At 34.5% G+C, this 17,911-nt stretch overlaps 2 protein-coding genes across 2 annotated transcripts; one reads left to right on the plus strand and one right to left on the minus strand.

Moving 5' to 3' along the window:
- The first annotated feature begins 5,833 nt into the window (after positions 1 to 5,833).
- On the plus strand, positions 5,834 to 10,695 carry LOC21397296. The gene is made up of 5 exons (XM_010100846.2): positions 5,834 to 6,280; positions 6,500 to 6,649; positions 7,749 to 7,814; positions 8,165 to 8,916; positions 9,922 to 10,695. The coding sequence occupies exons 1-5, from the start codon at positions 5,878 to 5,880 to the stop codon at positions 10,567 to 10,569; spliced, it is 2,019 nt and encodes a 672-aa protein (XP_010099148.2). The 5' UTR covers positions 5,834 to 5,877; the 3' UTR covers positions 10,570 to 10,695.
- A 1,218-nt stretch (positions 10,696 to 11,913) lies between these two features.
- Positions 11,914 to 14,883, minus strand: LOC21397297 (transcription repressor OFP7). Its single transcript, XM_024167432.1, has 3 exons — positions 14,386 to 14,883; positions 14,058 to 14,126; positions 11,914 to 12,105 (listed from the first exon to the last, which is right to left on the minus strand). The coding sequence occupies exons 1-3, from the start codon at positions 14,881 to 14,883 to the stop codon at positions 11,914 to 11,916; spliced, it is 759 nt and encodes a 252-aa protein (XP_024023200.1).
- Between the last annotated feature and the right edge of the window lie 3,028 nt (positions 14,884 to 17,911).

Consider the following 17,911-nt stretch of genomic DNA (forward strand, 5'->3'; position numbering starts at 1 on the left):
TCATGTCAATTCAATACAAATGAGTCAATCTCTGGTAGTTCAACTACTAACTCAATATTTGTAGACTCCGTATCCTGAACTATCATCACGTCATCAATGTCAGTTTCTGGAATGTCCCAAATATGTCGATGTCTAAAGTGTTCTACAACCTTCCAGTTTGGACCGTTAAATAAATCGTCTACATAAAAAACTTGCTCTACTTGAGATGCAAGTATGAAATGTTCATTTTCGTACCACGTGTCTTTAACAAAAACACTTATTCTATTTTTATAGTGTTGAATCCTTTTCTTTCCCGGACGAGTGTCAAACCACAGACATTTATAAAAAACACACAGAATTGTCGTTCAAGTAGGACAGTTCATAAATATCCTCCAAAACTCCATAATACGTTAGGTTATCAGGTCCGCGAACACAAACACCACTATTTTGAGTACTTCGAGTCATATCCCGATTGCGTATCGGAAACTTGACACCGTTCACCACACAACCAGGATAACTTCGACATGAGAAGCTTGAACCACTTGAAAGCAAAAGTATTTGATCATTCGCTTCTGGGTCATTCTGCTGTCAAATATTGAAAATTTGTAAGGAGACATGAATTCTTTTTAAAACAAAATTTTTTAATGACTTAACAATGTTAATGTAAATTAATTATAAATGTACCTTATTCTTAAACCATTTTGGAAACTCTTCGATTGAATTTCATCCAATGGTATGGTTCGACCGCCGTCATCAATCTTCCTCTTATGGTCACTGTTTAATAGAGAATGAAAGTAAGGGACACCATTGTATGCGACACAATCAATGAACAATTAAGTAACAAAACTGAAAGTAGTACTTACTCAATGAACTGCTGAATTTCTGGACAGTTCTGTAGTATGTACCACTCAGCTTTCTTTCACAAATTAGTATCCAAAGTGATGGGGGTCATCTTCCCAATTGGCCGACAGCGAGTTTCGAATATAGAAATCTTTTTAACAGTACAATCTTCATCGTCTACCCAATTTCTGGCCAGTCAGTTAAACCGTGTTTCAACTCCAGTTAAATACAATGAACAAAAAGTTAGAGCTTCGTTCACAATGTATGCCTCAGCAATCGAACCCTCAGGACGTGCACGATTCTTGACATATTTCTTTAACGATCCAAGAAAATGTTTAAATGGATACATCCATCTTAAGTGAACTGGTCCTCCTCGAATGGCTTCTTCCGGCAAATGTATAACTAAATGTACCATTATGTCAAAAAAGGCAGGAGGAAAATTTGTTTCTAACTTGCATAAAATAAGCACAATATCTTGTTGAGCTTTCTCTAAATCACTTTTTCGTAATGTCCTTGAGCATATTAACTCGAAAAAATTACTTGATTATGTTATTACATCAACGATCTCTTTCTTCATGAATGGTCGTATCTCTGTTGGCAATAATCGTTGCATTATGATGTGACACTCATGTGATTTTAGCCCAGTAATTTTATTCTTCCTTTCGATCATGCTTTTCTTTAAATTTGAAGCAAATCCATCAGGAAACCTTACTGACTTTAAAAAGTCACAAAACTTTTTACCGTCGTCTGAAGATAGTGTATAAGACGCATGTGGTTTCATCCAACGATCACCGTCTTTGTACAAATGTAACTCCTTGCGCACCCCCATATGTTGCATATCAATTCTCGCCTTGTCCGTATCCTTACTTTTTCCATCAATGTCTAGAATTGTGCCCAATAAGCTGTCGCATACATTCTTCTCAATATGCATGACATCTAAGTTGTGACATAACAACAATGACTTCTAATAAGGTAACTCCCAAAAGATACTCTTCTTTGTCCAATTAAGCTCGCTTGCATGTCTTTTCTGCTTCTTACCACCATACTTTTCATGTTTACCAAGCAATCTGAGGGACACATTTTGTAACTGAGCTAAGATTTGGTGAACAGATTTTTGAGCTGGTGGAGGTCGTTTCTCAACCTTACCATCAAACTTTTTATTTTTTCTCATCCCATGTTTAATAGGAAGCCATTGCCGATGGCTAACAAAACGAGCCTTACTTGTTATCCTCTTTGAAGGGGTTGAATCGTTGCAAGTTGGGCATGCTAAATAGCCCTGACCACTCTATCCAGATAAACTACTACGAGCAGGAAAATCATTAACTGTCATGAGCAACATAGCCTACATCTAAAATAATATATTCAAAACTGTGTCACGTACAATTACTCCTTCATTCCATAAATCTTTTAGCTCATCCACAAGGGGCCTTAAAAAGACATCCATATCCTTTCCGTGTGCATTTGAGCCAAGAATCAACAATGTCAACATCTTATAAGGATCATTAGTGCATAACCACGGAGGTAAATTATAGGTCGTTAAAACCACGGGCCACATACTGTATGAGAGGCTCATGTTCCCAAAAGGATTGAAACCATCAGCGGCCAACCCTAAGCGAACATTTCTCGGCTCACGTGAAAACTTAGGATACTTTTCATCTACCTCCTTCCATTCATTACCATCGACTGGATGACGCATTAAATCCTTATCATTTGAACGCCCACGCTGGTGTCACGTCATATCTTTAGCTGTGTGACGAGAACCGTATAGACGCTTCAACCGATCTGTTAACGGAAAATAGCGTAGTACTTTCCACGGCACTTGTTTAGCACCCATTGTCTTTTTTTTCTTCCAACGGGATATTTTACATACGGGACACATTTGTAGATCAGCGTTCTCCTTCCAAAACAAAGCACAATCGTACTTGCAAACATGAATTATTTCGTAACCCAGTCCGAGTTTACTCATGAGCTTATTCGACTCATAATGAGAAGAAGGTAACTTCACATCCGGGAATGCATCTTTCAATAGATTTAACAGAGCATCCATACACTCATTAGGCCACTTGTATAACACTTTTAAATGCATCAATTTCACTAAGAAATTTAAAGATGAATACTTACTGCAGCCCGGATACAATCCCACCTGGAGCTCAAAAAGTAGATCCTTAAATTCAGCGTACTGTGCATCTTCTAGATCCACATGCGTCTCATCCAACATTTCATTGTCATCATTAATCCCAGCAACATCTTCTAAGACTGCAAACATCTCGTCTACTAGTTGATTAACTATTGGGTCGACACCTGAAACCGCTTCTACGTCACCATGGTGAATCCATGTACTATACAATGGATCAAAACAAAATCGATATATATGCGCTCTCACAGTTTCTACTAGATGCATTTCATGGTTTCTACATTTCACACAAGGACAACTGATATGGCCAATTGAAGTTGCATAATTTTTAGCGACGTCAATAAAAGCAGATAACCCATTCCAATATTCATCCGACAATCGGTTCCTCAAATAAGTCCAACTTTTGTCAATCGGCATTTGAACTATAAACAACAACAGACATAACAATTTATTAATGTGTTTAATTAATTTTAATTCTACTCTTTATTAACACAATTAAATTTTATTAATTAAAGTTTCTTAATGAACTTATTAAAAATCTCATTTTCTAACTAAAGTTTCGCAGCATAACGACTTATTTTTCATATGATCCAAAAATTAAAACCTGCAGAAAAATAACTTTAAAAGATTTCGGCACACCATAGCTGCATGATGTGCCACCCAGAACAAGAATCATAAACATATACTAAATTTCAACAATATAAGAAAATCATAATTCAAATATGGTTATCATAATCCCGAATTCATACAACTAAAAACTACAACAATTTTAAACTAAATAAATATAAAAAACTTACAAAGTTTAAACCCACTAAACGGGGGCTGAAAATAGCAGGATTACGTCGGAAGAACCGTGCAAACAGTGATGAAGGCGAAAAATCAAACGCCTACATCAAAACAAAACATCGAACATAATTTTTAAACACCAAAATTAACATTTTATTAACATCTAGAGTATCATATAGACACAATTCTCGATTAATTAAATTCTCATAACCATAAAAAATGACTAAACTCGAACAAAAATCCATAATATTTTCTATTTTCTATTTCCTTCTTCCATTTACTCGGCAAGTAACAACAATCCCTAACAAAAATCCATAAAAATCCCTAACATTCTTCGAATCAATGCAAGTAACCAAACAAAAACAAAATTTACAAAAAGAAAACAACAAAAAAACTAACCTGAAATTTTGTTTCGAGCGGGGCGGCAGGGGCGGCGGGAGCGGGTCGGCTGGAACGGCGGCTGGAGATGGGAACAAGAGAGAGGGGATCGGGATAGAGAGAAAGAAGGGACAGAGAGAAAAGGGAGAAAGAGAATGGAAGAGAGAGAGAAAACTGCGAGCGGCGGGGGCAGCGGCGGTGAGGGGAAGAAGAGGCAGAGAGAGTTAGCAGGAGAGAGAGAGAGAGACTGAAATCGGGGGAAAATGAAGAGGAAGAAGTTAGGGTATAATAGATCAGACTTATTTGTAACGACATTGTCGTCGCAAATAAATTTAAAAATCGTCGCAAATACCCCACATCTGGAAATTATTTGCGACGACATTATGTCGTCGCAAATAATCATTCCCCCGCTTTGTTCTTGGTCAAATGTGCATAGCTTATTTGCAACGATAAAGAGAAGACATCGTCGCAAATAGAGTGATATTATTTGCGACGACACGTGTCGTCGCAACTAATAAGATATTTTCGACAACAAGTCGTCGTAAAAAATGGATTCCCTTTGGCGACAAAAATCAGCGTCATTGGAAATTGCGCGCCTAAACTATTTGCGACGACATTGAACTTATTAGCGACAACATGCTTAATTTATTTAACAGGATTAATTGCGATGACATGTCGTCGCAAATAATGAAATATTTGCGACGACATATGTCGTCGCAAATAATGTCGTCGCAAATGACCTTTATTGTTGTAGTGATTTTGTTATTAAAATGTTTGGTATAACTAGATTTAAGCATAATTAAGCATAATTAAGTAGTATAATTGTTAAACCCGCCAAAACTAGTAGGTACGGGACATGTGGTAACTATGTATTAAAAATTATGTTATATCGTGACCCACTTCATTTGAGTTCTACTCCACAACAAGATGATCCTTATGCCTCTCTATTTGAATTATATATAAGTGCAGTTTGAAATTTAAAAATAGTACAATGACTTTTTAATCTCTGGTCGAATTACTTAAAAAATTAATATACTTACAAATATCGTCGAGATTAAGATTATGAGGACTATTCTAAATAGTAATTATTGGTACTAATACATATAATAAATATATGGTAAATATTTTCAAAAATTTTCACACAACAAATATTTTTTTATTCTTTGCGTGGCAAGAATGTGAAGATTTCTCTTTAGTATAGGAAACAAAAGTTAGTAACAATTCCAGTAGAAAAAAGATCAAAAGCAAGTGAAGCTTATTGGAGGAATGTGAACTATTGTACTGAAGAAGCTATAGTACATCCCACTTTCAAATATAGAGCCACCCCAGTTTCTTTTGCCCATATAAGAAAACTCTGAAATTCAGGAGAGCGAATGATAATTTTCAAATTTGGGAACAAGGTTCAAAAAGTGACGCAAATTCGGGCAGAACTTTATAAAAATGTTATAAGCGAGCAAAATCAAAAAACTAATAATTCTTTGCTTGATAACTTGAAAAGCCAAAGCATTTGCCATGCATTACACGTGGGTACGAGCTACCTAACGTACCAATATTATTAACGTATTCAGATTCTATCAAGCTTTCATCCAGCATATATAAATACTCATGATATATATATATATAATATTTTGCAATAGATGATCTATAACGCATATATAATATTTGTCGAAATGGATTCAAATTTCGACACGTTCAAAGAATTCTACAAAAGTTTAATGAAAAAGGATGGGTGGAGCAAAGTGGAAGGGCTATACTCCAAAATGCCAAGTGATCAGCCCTTGACGGTGTCCCGCGACACCCCTTTGCACGTAGCAATACACATGGGCTGCGAAGACATTGCACAAGAGATCCTCTACAATTGCATGGTACACAACAGAGCTTTGTTGAAGAAGACGAACGCCCTCGGAGACACCGTTCTTCACGAGGCGGCTGCCGTCGGCATGAAAGAGCTGGCAAAGAAAATTCTAGATGATCGGGAGCTGGGGCTGCTTACCATGAAAAACAACCTTGGCGAAACACCTCTCTTCCGAGCAGCGTATTGCGGCCAGAAAGAAATGTTTACGTTCTTGGCTGATCAAGTCGAGACTTCGGAGGTTCCTTACCATCTCTCCAGGAAGGATTCCCTTAATGTTCTCCATGTTACGATCCGTGCCGAGTTCTTTGGTGAGTAGTGTTTTTTTTTTTTTTTTTTTTTTTTTTCGAAGATAACATGCACCCTTTAATTTTCTACTAGCACAAATTGCAAATTAAATCTCTTGCTTTTTTTTTCTAAAAGTTTGACCCCCTTCAATCTTTTATAAATATAATCACTGAAATTTTGTTCAATGAATTATAAATGTATAAATAATATGTCGCTTTATTTTTCAACCGTTGATTATGCAGATCTTGCGTTTCTAATAGCTGAAAGATACCCTTGTTTGAGGCGGAAAAAAGATAACACTGGGATGATAGGACTTCAGATACTCTCAACCAATCCTGCAGCATTCAAGAGTGGGAGCAAGCATGGATTACTTAGCAGACTAATATACAACTGTATGGCCATTTCGTTGTTTGATAGTTAAATTTTGTTGTCCCTCAATAATTTATAACAACCTATAATATAATATTGTATCCATTTTGTCCTTGCACTAGTGCTATTTTACAGCTTTACCCCAAATGACCTTAATTATACCATTAAGAGATAACATCCTTACTTATAATAAACCTTCACTTCTAATTAGCTTCTTAGGCTCTTTGAAAATGCACACTGTATCCTTTTTTGTCATACCCCATTTTGCCACTTTTTTAACTCAAGCGGATTTTGACTAGAGGGATTGTAGTTGCCACCATCATTTCCTCTTTTGTGATAATAAACAAAAAAAAAACAAAAAAAAAAACAAAAAAAAAAAAAGAAAGCAAAAAACACCATCTCTCAATGGTAGAAGACTTTTTAGGATGAAGTCTAAAACTAAAAACGTATGGCTTAGGTTCAAAGCAAATAATGTTAATATGATTAATTGAAAAGTTTCACCTTCACCTTTTATGTATATAGGTATTCTGAATGAAAACTATTCTGAGATGAGATCCAAGAATAGATGTAGGTGGTCACATACATAGTTATCAATATCCTCAACTTATAAATCTTTACTTCTATCCTTTATTATATAGGCTATGCAAGAGTGCAAAACATAACTTACCCCTTTTGCTTTACCCTATCTTACCACATTCTTGACTCGAGTACTCGTCCCAATCATCTCTCTTTTGTGGCAGTGATCAATCTTATTTTAATCAGAATCTGTTTGAACTAAGAGGGTGACAAAATGGAGTAAGTTAATTAATGGTACCTTGTGTAGTTCCAAATCGTCTCATGATGGTTCATGAGCAGAGACACTATGACCTAGAAAAACAAAAAACATAAACATAAACTATCATTCATGTTATATAACTTTTTGAGCAGAGCCAAAAGTGAAAACGTGTAGCTTAAGTTCTAAGCCGGCAATGTTACGACGTGATTAATTGAAAAATGTCACCCATGATCACTTTATATTTATATTACAATTAGTTTGTGATTTATCAACAGTTTAGCAACAAACAAATATATAAATATATGATTATATCATAAATTAAATTATGGTGGACCTGTTATGTACAGGTATTCCGAGTGAAAATTATGATGATGATGCAGGTGGCCGTCATGAACGAGGATTAATTAGTAGAGGTACGTACATAGGTAAAAGTATATATTTATTAAGGTTTAAAATGATATATAAAATAATAATTAAAAAATGCCATACGGCATACGTGTTTCTGACTTCCTTTTGTCACGAAAGTGGAATGGGTTCATATGCTCCTATTTCCAGTCTCATTTTGTGTCTTTCTAATAATAACATGTCACGTACGTCGTGATTTTTTAATTGACATGATAAAAAATTTTTAATTGACGTGTCATAATATTATTGAAAAGATATAAAAAGGAACAAGAATAACGAGACACAGGAGTTGGTTTCCACGAAAGTTCACTTCATTGCTAATTTTTTACCAAAATTTAACCACATGTTACACTAATAGCAGCTCGAAGAAAGATTCAAAAAAGTACGGAAAGGCTTGTCCCTCCCTCTCAAAACTCTCATGCTAGAGGATGGCCTATGATAAGCAAAATCTACAACGAAAAGAAAAAGCACGAATCGGCTTTCAGATTGGCCCAGTTGCTAATAGAAGACGACGTGTCATGGGAGATACGCATGTCCAAGCAAGATAGTACTGGCAAGATTTCGGTGGCACCTGATCGGGCCGATATTCCGATAACCATAAGCGATGACGACAACGACGACAGAGAGCGAATAAAAGGCGGAGCAAGCCAAATGCAACAATTGAAGTTTTATGAAGTAAATGAAGACGATGAGGACGACGAAGAAGATAGTTGTTGCAAAACGAAAAAAGAAGGCGGCAGTAGTACAAGTACTAGTGGCAAAACCGAAGGGAAGGAAACATCTCCGCCGCATAATCCTCCTACAGCGCTGCTGATCGCAACAAGCAGGGGAATAGTAGAGATTGTAAAGGAGATACTGCGAGTGTATCCGCAGGCGGTTGAGCATGTGAGTGATAAGGGGCAGAACATATTGCATGTGGCGATTAAGTACCGGCAGTTGGAGATCTTTCGTCTTGTTGGAGAGATGGAATTTCAGATGTCAAGGTTGGTCTGGAGGATCGATGATTACAACTACACAATATTGCACCATGTTGGAGTCATGAAATATTACACCGGAAGTAATAAGCCTGGTCCTGCACTTCAGTTGCAAGAGGAATGGAGATGGTTTAAGGTTATCATCTTAATTTTTTTTTAATTTGCATTAATTGTTTCTCAACTATTAGATTTACTTATTACCTTTATATTTTTGTGTCGGTCCCGTTCATTTCACTGATTCGAGTTTAGAATTCGAGTTTTGCTACAGTAAAAAGCTCTCACAAACAATCACATCTAACTTTTTTGCTACAGTAAAAAGCTCTCACATAAAATCACATCTCAACTCGAATCAGCGAACTAAATGATAGTATTCTATCCAACATTTTCTTTTTTATTTTAAAAATAATTTATTTCATTGCTTAATTAATGTAAAACTAATTTAAACATCCTGAACTGATGTAGTTAATTTCACATATGCCCTCCGAATTGATTTTGTATCACTTGTCTTTTGAAATTTTTAAAAATAGGGGATAAGTTGACAAAAAATTTATAGTTTGAGGGATAAATTTACTTAAAATCAATAATTCAAAGAGCACTTTTTAAAATTATAATTAGTATATCTCATTTTATTAGTATTATATACATAATGAGTGTTTTGATCAGCGATTTTGTCTAGTTAATCAAGGGGTGAAATGGACCTTTTCTAAAGTTCGGAAACAAGTTAAATTAAGATAGACAGTTTGTGGGTATTTATGAAATCAGCCCTTGATCTTTTATGAAGTCCAATTAGAAATGCTATGAATCCTAAGTTATATATACTGGACTTTAATTAATTCATGTCACAGTTATTTGTGATTATTTTTCAATCGACCGGGGTTTTTTTCATATGTTATATATTTATTAATTCGGCAAAAAATAATAAATTATGTCACAAAGGTCTGTCATCATTTAACTTTGGTACGAGTTAATAAGTTCCCTAGAATTACATAAGTACGTTACAAATTAGAAATTTTACCGATTTAACTCAGTAGTTTGCATATGGTATTCTATAAATTAATAATCAAATTATTAATTAAAAAGAAAGAAAACACAATTTAACAATCAAACCTTAAGAGATGGATAATTAATACAATCTTTGCAGAGAGTCAAGCTTATGATCCCGCCACACTATGAACTGCACCGGAGCCCATACAAAGACAAAACCGAGACGGCGGGGGAGTTGTTCCACCGAACCCACAAAAAACTCCACAAGGAAGCTCAGGACTGGATGAAGCGGACTTCGGAGTCGTGCTCTGCCATTGCGGTTCTCATCGCCACCGTCGCCTTCGCGGCCGCCTACACCGTCCCTGGAGGCTCGAACCAGAAGACGGGGTTTCCCATACTCTTGGACGAGCCTTTCTTCTTGTTCTTCACAATTATGGACGTCCTCTCACTCGCCAGCTCCTTGACTTCGGTCGTGATGTTCCTCTCCATCCTCACCTCCCCCTTTGAGCTCCGTGATTTCTACCACCCTCTTCCTCAAAAGCTCATCATGGCCTTCACTTTCCTCTTCTTCTCGGTGTTTAATACGATGATGGCCTTCGCCGTGACGATAGTTCTCATCATTCGGCTGAGGAACCAGTGGACTACCAGTATTGTTTACAGCGTGGCTTTCCTTCCCGTCTGCGTTTTTGCCCTCTTGCAGTTACCTCTCTATCGTGCGTTGGTGGAAACTACGAAATGGACCGTCATAGCCGTCATAAGAGCCCTAAGTCCTTCGTATGCTGGTCGCTCTTGGCTTAATATATAGCGACTGAGATTCGTCACTACGTATTGTCATTATGTGTTGTCTAAAATTATAATTATTGTGTTTCTTCTTGATTGTTTGTGAAACTTAAGTTCAGAGAAGGACTCAACAGCTACCTTTGTTTGTGCTTGAGGGCTTCTCATACACTTTTCACTCGAATGTTTTAATAACTATTTTCTTTAGTTTAACCCTTTAATGTCTTATATTATATTAATACTCACGTGATGTTTTCTTTAAAAAAATAATAAAAATTGAGTTCAACAACTTACGTAATATGTACTCATATTTCAAAACTCTAAATAAATAAGTAAAAAAAAAAAAAAACAACAACAACAACTATTCTACTAAATACATTTTTAAGTCTGTACTTTAAACTTAAAAAATAAGCTAAACTAAATTAAACTCTATAAAAGATTAATGTATTTGGAAAAAATAATAATAATAAAAAGAGAAAAGGGGACCAATACCCAACTTAGAGTATATGAGAGTATTGGATTTTTATCTTTTACTTTTGATTAATGTATACCCTTTAGTCAAATAACTATATTAGTCAAAGGTGTAGAAATCAAGAATAAGGAATAACAATCTAGATCTATGCATTCTTAAAGATAAATTCAGTAATTTTTTCTATCAAAAATACGTGTAGATTGTCTACTACATACATTTTTAATTGAGAAAATTATAAAATTTATCCTTAAGAGTACATGGTCTAGATTTTTATTTTTCATTCTTGATTAATACTTTTTTGTCAGTATAGTTATTTGATTAAAAATGTTGTAATCAATAATAAGAAATAAAATCAATTATTTGATTAATAATAAGAAATAAAATCGTGCCATGCAGGCTGTGATAAGAAATAATAAGAAATAAGAAATAAAATTAATAATACTTTTAAAATATTTATCTCATTTTTCTTTTTAAGTCTGTACTATATGCCTATGACTAAGGCCAGCCCAGCCCACTATTTTGGTGGGTGAGTTTATTCAAGTTTATGAAGCTGCGGGCTACAACGTTTAGGGTAAGTTTGGTTGGGAGGAAAGGAAAGGAAAGGAAAGACAATTCCTTTGCTAAAGTCTAAATCTCTTGTTTGGTTAACAAATTAACTTCAGAAAGGCCTTTCCATTGTAAAGCCCATTCACCCATTTTGGTGGAAAGGCCATTCATCCGTGAGAGTGGAATTGCTATTCTGAGGTTTGTGGAATCACTTTTTCCCTAACTACCCTCTTCATCTTCAACACACAACACCAAAATCAAAACCCATCCACATCTTTGCTCAGATCCAGCCATAAGCATTTCTTGAAACTCCATTCTGACGCTTGCGTCGAGCACCGGTGGCCATCATCGGAGTTAGCGTCCACCTCCAAAGCCCACGCCGAGCGCCGCCACACATCGCCGAAGCTTGCATCCTTTGGAGCCCTTTAGTGCCGCCAGAGCATCATAGTCGCGTCCACCTCGAATGCCACTTCGAACGCCGCCAAGCATCATCGGAGATCGCGTCATTCTAGTGCTCTCAAGGGCGCCAAACAACATCGGAGCTTGCTTCAAGAGTCGTCAGCGCTCCACCATTGACATTGAAGCTCACCTTCAAGCTTCAAGCTTTTCTTTATTTTTTATTTTGTCGCTCCACCGTCGACATTGAGAATTGTCAATCACTATCTTGACACACATAATCGGTCTTTTTCATTGAAGTTGCTTTGCAATTTTTTAGATATATTTCTCTAAGTTTGCTTTGTCGGCGTGTTTTGGTTTTGATTTTTTTCAGATTTGTGATAAACTTTGAATAATTGTTTTTCTAAGGAGTATATTGTTTTAGATTTGGAGTTGTTCTTGTTCGGAATAACCTAATGATTTTTTCTGAATTTGGGGTTGTTTGTTCGTTCACGTTTTTGGTTAAGATGAAGGTTATAGGTTCAAGGGTATTTTTGGTAAAATGCAATTTATTTCATTCTATTAGAAGTCATTCCATAACTCCAACCAAATTAAAGAATCAGTTTATGATTCCGGCACATTCTAATTTCATTCCTATTACCATTTCTATTAGTTGTTTCTAGGAATGTACAGTCTGCATGCACATCAAAAATCAAGTCATATTTGCTCTTTTTTTCCTTTAAAAATTATAAGGTCCATTTAGTTCGTTAATTCGAGTTTTTAATTCGAATTAAAATGTGATTTTATATTAGTATTGTTTACTGTAATAAAAAAAATTAAATGTGGTTGTTTATGAGAGTTTTTTACTGTAATAAAATTTGAATCGGTGAAATAAACGAGACCATAATTTACTTATTTTACTTTTTGTATATTCATTGCTTTTAATTATTATAATTAGATGCTTATAAATTTTGGAATTAAATTTTCAATCTTTACATTATTAAGAAATTATTTATACGTTAAACCCATAGTTTGTTCTTTTTTTTCCCCCCTCGTCTTCAAGTGATCTATTGGCTCTTATCGTGATTCAAAATTATATTCGTTGCTTCATTTTCTTTTATGCTTTGGTCAGAGATTTTTCGTAATTTGCATAGTTCTAGAAACTTAAACCTTAAACATATTTGATTTGAAGTCGGAAAGCAAACGCACATTAATATCTAATCAAATTAAACTTAACACGCACTCTGTTTTTTACAGTCCACGGATAGAATCAGATAATTCCCTTATTTTTCTTTATTTTAGGGAGTCACCTAAGCAACGTAATTTGTTTAATGTCATCTCGTGCTTATTCAAGCCGATTATTACTTGCTACTTGTTTCTTTTTTTTTTTTTCTTTTTTTTCTCTCTTCTGAGGTAACTCGGATGTTAGTTATGTTTGTGGTCCAAAGTCTACGAGTACTTGACAGATCTCGAGACAGCAAAACTGCAGCACATTCTAGGCATGCAAATGGGATCATGTTGATAGAATATTCTTTTAGTGGCTTTAAATTGTAATATGGTAATAATCATTGCTAATGCCGGTTTATCTCAAATAACTCGAACTTGGTAAGATAATTAGTATGCGCGCCCATATATATATATATATATATATATATATATATATATATAACTTTTTACTTTAGTAGAAACTTAGTGGGAGTATATAAGAAAATATATTTATTTTAGTAGAAGCATATATTATTTCAATGAAGATTTAAGTGTAAAATTTTAAAATTTTTTAAGGTATATAATATTTTTTTCAAAAAAAATTGAGTGGAAGCGGTAGCTCTCACTGAGCTGTACTTAAATCTGTCACTGTATATATAAGCTTTGTTTCCATAATCTGCCGGAGATTCAAATTGTTTTTATCTAAGATAAGTATGCGCACGCACATATATACAATATTCGCTACAAATCTCATTTCTTACTGTATCTTTTTTACCCTAAACCTAAGACTCTTATTATGTCTATCTTCACATTGTATAACTTTGTTTCCATAAGATATATATGTGTGTATATATATATATAAGCTTTGTTTCCATAATCTGCTGGAGATTCAAATTATTTTTATCTAATTAACTAACATTCTTCCTATCCTTGCCAGGCAAGTGCCACTTAAACCCGAAAGCCAAAGCCTTGTTTCTCATTAATTTCTAAAATCAATAAGGAAAGTTCAATGGATCCCGCACAACATAGAGAATGTTAGCCTTTAGTATTGATTTCCATTCAAAAATAATAAATGCCAAATTTACTTACGTAGACTTCAGTTTTCCATAATATAAATCAATAATTATTTAAGTGCATAAAAGGAGATTTTATGATAATACTAATAACAGAGAGCATCTAAATCTCATATATTACTCATGATCAATAACATTGGCCTTTACAAGATAAGAACAAACGAGAGCAAACTTGATGAAAGACTTCCAAAATATCACCGTGATACTCCTCCGAATTCATCGAAACGTAATAATTCAAGAGAGTTCGAAGATCCTTAGGCTCTTCAATCCGGTTCGCCATTATCATCTCCACCATGGACTCTCTGAAATCCTCTCTGGGATCGTCTGAGCACTTTTCCATGGCCACCATTAACACAAACTTAGTAGTACTAGCAGTAGTCACTTCATGACTACTTCTATGTCTTCTTCTCTGATCTCCAACGACAACATCATTATTATTGTTATGTCTCGCCTCCTGTTTTTCTCTGATCATCTGATCCAGTCTCTCTTGGACCATGGCGTGAGCCAGGCTCGAAACCGAGGGGAACCGGTCGGAGGAGCTCGAGCTCTCGGCTTCCTCGGAGGACGACACGCTAAGCCTGCAACTACAACACAACGCTCTCCCGCATCTCTGTTGAAGCTGCTGGTCTTGCCTTGTTTTCTTGTGTTGCCTGTGGGAGCTGGTTTTCATTCTGCTTTGAGACCGTGTTAAGTTAGAGAGAATGTGTGTGCGCAAAATAATGATTTATGCAGAATTGGCAAGTGGGGTCACGTTAAGCATGATTGTGTCTGGGATTTTAAAATTAACGGTTTGTTTATTGTTTTTTGTGTGTGTGAGGAGATCAATTAGATATGCAAGGCAAATGGGGGAGCACTTGTTGTATTGTATGTTTAATAAAATTTTAGGGTCCGTTTAGTTCGCTGATTTGAGTTTTTAATTCGAGTTAATATGTGACTTTATGTGAGAGCTTTTTACTATAGTAAAAAAGTTAAATGTGACTGTTTTTAAGAGCTTTTTACTGTAATAAAAAAGTTAAATATGATTGTTTTTAAGGACTTTTTATTGTTATAAAACTCAAATTTTAAATTCGAATAGGTAAAATGAACGGACTTTAGTTTGTAATTATGATATTTGCTTTTCCTTAAGTAGACCTACAATAATTTCCTCTATAGGTAGTATTAGGTGGCATATATATGCCACGATTTTCAAAGTCTGGTTAATATATATGGAAAGTGGGTGTGGTCCGTCATGGCTTTTGATTAGGACTACAGATAGCTTCCGGTACTTTAAAAAAAAAAAAGAGTCCCAATCAAAAGCATGATTTTGTTTGAGTTCACATTCCCTTTTATTTATAGCTTTAGCGTACTTGTTAGATCTTCAAACAGCTTAACAACTATTTCTCATGTTGGCATATGGGAAAAAAGGCTCATGAAAAATGTGTTTTTACTCGAAGAAATTGCGTGATAAAGCCGAAGTAATATTTTACTCCGTCATAGTATATTATGATCCTATCAAATTAACAAAATTTGATACAAATATGATGGTTCAAGTTCTATTGAGCTCATAATATAGTAATATTCCATATCATAGAATTTTCCTTTTTATTCTCTCTTCCCTATTTAAGGTCCTAATAAATGTGGGTCATGAAAACAATTTATCATTAAAGAATCGTAATAAATATCATTAAAAAATTTCCTCACATATCATAAACCAAAAACTATATTTGATAAAATCATGAAACTCAAAGAATTTATACATTTAATACTTTCATGACGTTCACCGTAGATTTTTTTTTTTCAATGTATCATTATTCTTAGTATAAGTAAAAAAAAATAAAAATAAAAACAAGCATCATGTAACTAGCAATGTAGTTGTGAAAATTGAAGACTAAGAGGACGTTAAGTTCATAGATTCAGAATCATGATTCAGAATTATTCTCGTTTTACATGTGTTTTTTGTGAGAGAAAATACTGTAACGAACCACGAACTATGATTCGAATCACATCACAAATCATGTCACGAATCCCTCTTCCAAACGTCCCTTAATTTTTTATCCACATACTGAATCCCTCTTCCAAACATTCCTTAATTTTTTATCCACATACTGAATTCCTCCTCCAAACGTCCCTTAATTTTTTATCCACATACTGACATGAGTGAGATTACCTAGAAGAATGTACGGAGGAATGATGGGGTCCAACCATTCCAATAAAATTTACATGTAAAATAAAAAAAATAAAAACAAGGCACTTGTGGATGGTTTAGGAACAAAGCACGTCTTATGCTTTGCTAGAGCACCTTTTTTAGGTTGTAGATGATAAGATGAACTGAACAGAGTTTCTCGCAATCAATTTCCCCTTCCTTAGTGGAGAAATCTCTTTTCTCTTTGTCTAGATAGAACTTTATTTAATTTCCTCTTGTCGCCTCATCCAAATACATTGAGAATTTGACAAAGATATATACAGCTGGTTAGAATCTTTAAAAGAGACCCCTCCTTGCATATTGGACAGACAAAGGAGGCTAAAAACCATTAACAAAATAGTAAAGATGGAAGCACAATGTGTTTGGTCATGTGCTTAATATATTGGGATTACTTTACACTAACTAATTATGTTTAATTTCTTGTTTAAGTCAATAATCACGAATCTCACTCCTAAGTCATTAATGTATTATTATTTGTGCAAGTTGTTGTATGAGTAAAGGTAATAGCACATGTTGGTATAATGATCATTAGTAAAGGTAAACCGAACCTCATTAAACTGGAGTAAGATATAGTCATATAGGCGTCTAATCCTTTTTTGTGAGTAATGATGAATATCATTTTTGATACCTAGCAACTCTTACAAACGAAGCAAACTCTCACTAGTGAAGTTATTTAGCAACATTAAGCTAGGCAAAATCTCTTATGTAATTGATATTTACGCATACGAATGCCTATCGTCCAACCCAAATGCTTATTATCCTCTCCATTTAATATAAAATTATTGTTAGTCTACTACCCACCTCTTACTATATAGCTTAAATCGTCAACTCTTAATAGTTTAATCATGTTTATTTCACTAGTTTAGTTTAGTTCAGTTCAATTCAGTTTGAACAGTAAACACAGTTTGAACTGGCGTTTGGTAAGCATGCGGTTTGAATTATATTCTTCATTTGAACTGAGTTAAACGGTCCAACTTAGCATTTAGCTTTCCCCTAAAGTTCAACCATTCAACCCATTTTTGAACAGTAAAAAGTGTCAACTCTCTGCTTTTCACACATACTAAACACAAATTTGAATTTTATTCTATGTTCAAATTAAAACTTTAACTACACATTTAAACGTCAATTCAAACTATAATTTAAACCACACAATTTGAATTTTTTTGTTCAAATCAAAAGGTTCAAACTAACAAAATTCAAACCAGTGAAGGAAACATGGCCTAAGTTTTTAGGAGAATTTATAGACTAACAAGATAGAGGCTTAGTTTGGTAGTGCTATAAATTTTGGAAAAATTGCTTTTAGCTGTGCCGAAGGAAGAAGCAACTGTTACAAAAAGCAGCTAAGTGTTTCGTAAACTATAATTATAGTAGCTATACTGGTTCCAAAATCAGTATAATAGTGTTTGGTAAATTAGGAGGTTAAATTACTGTAGATAGTTAAAAATTATGACTATATTATATTATACTATAATATAATATATATAATTACAATATAATATATATTTATTATTATATT

The sequence above is a fragment of the Morus notabilis genome, unplaced genomic scaffold (genome assembly GCF_000414095.1).
Source record: "Morus notabilis unplaced genomic scaffold, ASM41409v2 Scaffold1292, whole genome shotgun sequence".
Lineage (NCBI taxonomy): Eukaryota > Viridiplantae > Streptophyta > Magnoliopsida > Rosales > Moraceae > Morus > Morus notabilis.

Excerpts from the sequence above, each read along its gene's own strand:
- LOC21397296 (XM_010100846.2), top strand. The coding sequence starts at position 5,878 with ATGCCAAGTGATCAGCCCTTGACGGTGTCCCGCGACACCCCTTTGCAC. Across the intron at positions 6,650-7,748 it reads TAGCAGACTAATATACAACT|GTATTCCGAGTGAAAATTAT; the intron begins GTATGGCCATTT and ends TGTTATGTACAG. Across the intron at positions 8,917-9,921 it reads AGGAATGGAGATGGTTTAAG|AGAGTCAAGCTTATGATCCC; the intron begins GTTATCATCTTA and ends CAATCTTTGCAG.
- LOC21397297 (XM_024167432.1), bottom strand. The coding sequence starts at position 14,883 with ATGAAAACCAGCTCCCACAGGCAACACAAGAAAACAAGGCAAGACCAG. Across the intron at positions 14,127-14,385 it reads TTTTGGAAGTCTTTCATCAA|AAATTAATGAGAAACAAGGC; the intron begins GTTTGCTCTCGT and ends TATTGATTTTAG. Across the intron at positions 12,106-14,057 it reads CTGGCAAGGATAGGAAGAAT|CAAGCTCCGATGTTGTTTGG; the intron begins GTTAGTTAATTA and ends CGACTCTTGAAG.